General features: G+C 36.3%; 1 protein-coding gene across 1 annotated transcript in view; it reads right to left on the bottom strand.

The window, feature by feature from the left end:
• Positions 1-338: 338 nt before the first annotated feature.
• LOC137987740 (aminoacylase-1-like) overlaps positions 339-5,783 on the bottom strand; it is a 19,871-nt gene continuing 14,426 nt past the window's right edge. The window contains exons 11-17 of the mRNA XM_068833811.1: positions 5,021-5,084; positions 4,459-4,501; positions 3,411-3,448; positions 2,677-2,745; positions 2,170-2,249; positions 1,408-1,468; positions 339-1,219 (exon numbers count right to left, since the gene is read on the bottom strand). Coding sequence (XP_068689912.1) covers positions 1,067-1,219; positions 1,408-1,468; positions 2,170-2,249; positions 2,677-2,745; positions 3,411-3,448; positions 4,459-4,501; positions 5,021-5,084 — 508 coding nt within the window. The 3' untranslated portion in view covers positions 339-1,066. The remainder of the gene's footprint in view (positions 1,220-1,407; positions 1,469-2,169; positions 2,250-2,676; positions 2,746-3,410; positions 3,449-4,458; positions 4,502-5,020; positions 5,085-5,783) is intronic.

Raw genomic sequence — 5,783 nt, 5'->3', positions numbered from 1 at the left:
TACACTTTAGATGATGTGTAACTTTAAAAATGATATTTTCAGGGCCATAATTATTGAAGAGGTGATCTCAATTGACGTGGCCCTGACCAAGTCAGCTGCTTGTTTCAAACACAGAAAAGGAAAAAGTATGGTTTAACTAATTTTATTATGATTCACACAGATTTGCGACTTGGAAGGCTGCCATAAGGGGTTCATCACTCTTTTGTGCTCTGCCAGTGATATTCTTAGAATACCAGGATCTTGTTTCAATGTTGCATGTGTCAGAATGGGATGGTCATCCAAGAGAATATTCTTTCCATTGTACACGACAAAGGAATCCAGAATGCAGAAACACATAACCGCTGCTTGAGATTATTTTAAGGTGGCTCAAACAGTTTCAACACTTTGAGGAGACGCTCTCATCATGTGACATCACGTAACAGCAATGTTGTGATACCATATGAAACACTGATTATTTCCAAACAAGATGTGATCATTATTGTGACTTAATGAGTTGCCTTGGCAATGGAAAAGCCTAGCAAAAACACCCTATATTTTGGCTTTAGTTGCTCATGTCTCAACAACAAACTCGGTAAGCCCCATTTTTTACCGCTGGAAAGTGATTAGGAGGCCAAGATGAAACTTTCTGCAAAGTTAAAAAAATTCTGTACTGTAGAATCAGAGCCACCTTAAAAAAATCACAGATTTAAGGTGGCTCTGAATCTACTGCACATAATTTTTCTGAAGTTTCCAGAAAGTTTCATCTTGGCCTTCCTGACCACCTTCCAGCAATAAAAATTGGGGGTCACTGAGTTTTTTTGAGATAAAGACAAAATAACAGGTGTTATTACAGGGCTTTTCCATTGTCACAGTGACGTATTATGTAACAATGATGTCTGCATCTTGTTCAGCAATAATTGGTGTTTCCTATGGTACCATAACATTGCTAATGCATGATACAATGTTGTAGTGCCAAACCTTTTAATAAGAACATTACTTGAAAGCGTTGAAACTGGTTTGAGCCACCTTAAGATTTATAATTATTAAAAACAAATTGCTCCGTCAAATTTTATGCAACAGTCTTTGATTAGAAAGGTGCCTGGTTTCCTAATGCAGTGATAATCTCACAATAGATTTTTATTCCATGTAAGAACACATTCTCGTTGAGGTATTCATCATGATCATGTAGGAGAATTGGAGTGTTGTTCATTGGTGAGAATCCAATGGCTGGATAACCAAGCTGGAAAGAGGAAAGTCAAAATTAATCATTACTAGATTGCAAAGGGAAAGCATACATGTACATGTATGATTAATTTTAGTATTTCTATTTTTCCATTTTAATATTCATTGACATTCAATTTTCCTTGATGCTCCTATAAAAACTCACAGTACCGTACTTTCAGTTAATAAACCAAAAAATACATGTACCTGGCGTAGAAAGCGGCTGTCTGTTCCTGCAGGAAAAATGTCTTTCTCTATTTTCAATCCCCTAAAAGATAGTGAATATACATGTATACACACAAATTAAAAATCATGTTGTCCTCTATATCTACATGTAGCCTTATCACATGCCACAACAATGACATGTACAGGTTCCACATTGAAAAAAGGGGTATAAATTATTGATAATAAATCCAATCCATTACCAATGAGTCAATTACATGTACTTGTTGGTCGACACATCACTGCCATGCAACCAATGTGTTGGCCAACAAGTAAAAATATGAAAACAGTTGTAAAGGGTGTTTACCATTTACCGAAATTTTCTAGAAACTTGAGGTGGAAATTGCCGTTCGGGAAGAATGTTATGGGTTGTTTACCGTTGCCCAAAATTTCTGGATTATCGCGCCACACTTGACTGGATACCAGCTCAGGTGTCGAATTCAGGTGAAATTTTACAATCACCAACAGATGAGGAGATTCAATCTGATTAAGTAAATAAATTATTATTAAATTAATACATTGTATCTTTGCAGCGATCTCCATTTTATGAGATGTGATCTTCAACTAAGCAAAGGAATGCAAGGCCTACAAAAAGACCAATGAGTTGAATAAAGACCCTGCAGTAAATACTTTAGTATTTTTGTACATGTATGTGAACAGAGAAGAACAAGTCAAGCGCAAAAACGTTTTTCCTTTAAATTGGCCTGTTGAAAATTCCATCAAAATCATATCCTATTCAAAACTAACATTTTGTTGCAAGCTGAGCTGAATGCACTCCACCACGGATCATCATCTGCAGTTGATGTTAACACAGAATTTCCAGAATGCTGTGAACAAAATAAAGGCAAGTCATGTTAATTTAATTAAAAAGTGAAATATCAGCCAGTAACGTACAGACAGGCAAACAGAAACTAAGGGTGCGTTCCTTTGGGGTGACTCGAAAAAGGATCACTAGTTCAAGATAACTTGGATCATGGTGCATCAAAGAAACTTAAAAATCCTTTCCCACAGTGGATTCATCGGTGCCTTTGATGCACCATGATCCAAGTGATCTTGGATCTGTGATCCTTTTTCGGATCATCCCAATGGAATGCACCCTAAGCAAACCAGTCAGTCCATCAACCAGTCAGGCACTGAGCCAGTTGGTCAGTCAGAGTGACAGCCAGCATCCAGTCAGACACTCTCAGAGGCAGCCTGCCACCCTGTCAACAGGCCAGCCAGTTAAACAGTTTGAACAACAATCAATACATGTACCTGAATGTATTCATAAGACACACCCTCTCCAGCTTCCAAGCACCACTTCTTGATCATGTTGTCGACTTCCTAAAGGACACAGTGAATTCAAATAAATTCTATTTCATAGTTTGATGAAAATCAAATGTCAATTGCTTAGTTAAATTAAGTTCGATATCATACTTTATTACATGGCTCTGTCTCACAAGGACTGGGAACTACCAAGTTCACGAATTTGATTGGCTCAAATCGATATTGACGGCGGTCTAGATTTTCCCATCTAGACCGGCATCTAGACCGGTAATGTTTTGCGGTGAAAAGATGCAAACTAAAATGCAAAAATATTGAGTATTTTCTTCTACCAATATTTATTTATGGAAGTGCCAAACAGCATGATGACAAAAGAGGAGAATGACGAGCAAACTTGTTTGCCATATAATAAACATCTTATTAACTGAGCTTAGTCAGTCTGTATGGGAGAATCTTGACCTCGGTCGTGTGTACAGACCTCATTGCGTTCGGTCTGTACTCACGACCTCGGTCAAGATTCTCCAATACAGACCTCCTGCTCGGTTAATAAGAGCTAAATAATGGCCTCTCAGTCTGAAGCCTGCACAACAAATTGTACGCCCTGAGGCCCTCTCTTCTTGTCCATGTTTAGAACTGTTTAAAGAAATCATTCTTATATGAACAGATTACTATTTCAAGACTAACATATGTGTACCGGTAAGAGCCAAAAATAAAAAATTAAAAACCTCAACGTCTGTTGTTGGAGTTACTCTGATGTCAAACACTGAATGAAGAAACAAACAAGAGATACATGTATGAACTAATCATAATTATTTAAAATCGTTTCATTAACCCATTCACCCCTAAACCAGCCTAAACCATCCATACTTAGTAGACTTTACTCTCTAGTGGAATGCCAGACGATTTCACTTGTCAATGGGGAATCCCCAGGACTCAATGGGTTAATGTTGGACCAAGTGTCTAAGAAGATCTAGAATATTTCATGCGAGGATTCAAGAATTAGTGCTACCTTTAAGTTAGCAAGTACAGCTGCAATATAAATTATCGTTTAATTAAACTTTCTTAACTCCTCTTGGATCAGGACCAAAGACCAAAATTTCCTGTCTCACAAATACTAAATTAAATAATTATAAAAATTATACTCTTAATGACAAGGCATGTAAAATGATAATTGTAGTGTTAAAAGTCACAATCAATATTTCAATGTCTTCATGATGCCGTTATTACTTAGGACTATGCAAACTAACTCTGTCAGTGCACTATCAGTATTAAAGGAACTTTATTCAGGTGTCTAGTCGTTCTATCACTGGAGCACTGATTGGGGACACTGTAAACTGAAATCAACACCTAGAAACTGATTACCTGCAGTGACAAATTTCACATTATTAATTAAAACTAACTGATCTCAATGTTTAAAAGCATAAGCAAAAATTCGTTAGCAAACAAATATCACAAAAGTTGCAAGGATTTTCATTGGCAAGAACAATATCTCGCATAAATAATAATTATTGTTGCTTTATAGTCTTGATTATGACATAACAAAGACAATGAAATGCCAACTCTTTTAAGTAACCCTATTTTTTTGTAATAACTATGCTAATTTTATGCATTAAGTAGCAAATCACTTTCGATAAATCATGTGAGAAATTACGGGACTCAAACGTTGTTTGATGAGACTAGAGGTTGCAGTCTGGCACATGGAGTGACTGTCAATATCCTGATGGATATTTAACTGAGTACTTTCTGTAAAGTTGATAGGATAAAAATACGTACCTGACGACATTTCAGCAGGAACCACATTAGCTTGGACTCCACCCTGAAATTCAATCAAAAGAAAAGACTGTACAATTTTACTGCACATCCACTTCAGTGATCATAATAATATTATGATCAGCAAAAAAATAACACCTTCCTACTTTCAATTGAAAGTATGTGGATGCATTTGATAAGTACCAGTATACAGCATTTGAAAGAAATTATTGATACTCAGTGAGTATCAATATAGGTGACAGTAACAGGCCTGAGTATCACTTCAACTGTTGCAAATAGTTTGCATTTTTTTTTGCATGTATAGACTCAACAAAATATCACATTTTTGATTGGTCAACGACGAATGCAAGGGTTATAGAGTGCAATATGGAAGTTAAATTTATACAAAAGTCGCTACAGGTGGATGGAAAGAAAGCGATGGAGTGATTTTGTTCAGTAAATAATACTACAAACATCGTATGAACTTGCTTGTGCATTTCATGATTTATGGGCAAGAGTGATGTTTTGAAAGTTCTCAAATTGCACTCGCACCTACAGCTTGTGCAGGCGTCAGTGATACATGTACCTCTGTCACAGTCCAGTTGACTGAAGTCACATCCCCTAGTCTGAGATCAGGATTGGAATTTAACCTAAAAATTAATGACAAAGCAACAAAATGGTTAATGTTGGCAGTGCATGTTTAATTACCATGGTGAAACCTGGTTGCTAGTTCGTTTAATGGGGACATAGTTTTTGAGTGAATCTAGCCGTGGTTAACCCTTTCACTCCCGTGGGGTTCCCCATTGACGAGTAAAATCGTCTGGCGTTAGACAGAGTAAAATCTATGTTAGACAGAGTAAAATCAGTTCTATAAGTGGCACTATTGGGAGTGAATGTTTGTCCCGTAATGATGTTTTTAACCTGTATGCAAGTTACAAAATGAATGTAGTCTTGAAATGTTGAATCATGCAGTCACCATACTGTAAGTTTGACATGATCCAAATGAAAACCTTATCAAGTGATGACTGCACCATCCTGAATTAGACCTCTTTGTCATAAATTATTTAAACAATAAATCTAAATATATAGTGATCTGTTTTCAAACACTGTCATTGAATGTTTAAATGCATGCCAAGTCAAAATTATATGTTAAATTATAATTATCTTGAAATAAACAGTGGTTGTGGCCATTACTCAGCTATTAATAATTAAATAATTATGGTGTCTCCCTGCGGTTAATTACGGTACCTTAAATCAAGGACAAAAATTAATGATTTTTTTTGTCAGTCTGCAACAGACCTCGATGTTAAGTACATGCTTCAAATACCGTAAACACTCACAGATAAGCC

Source organism: Montipora foliosa, unplaced genomic scaffold, assembly GCF_036669935.1.
Source record: "Montipora foliosa isolate CH-2021 unplaced genomic scaffold, ASM3666993v2 scaffold_386, whole genome shotgun sequence".
NCBI classification, from domain to species: domain Eukaryota; kingdom Metazoa; phylum Cnidaria; class Anthozoa; order Scleractinia; family Acroporidae; genus Montipora; species Montipora foliosa.
Note: the sequence above shows the minus strand (reverse complement) of the source record. Positions and strands in the feature narration are given on the sequence as shown.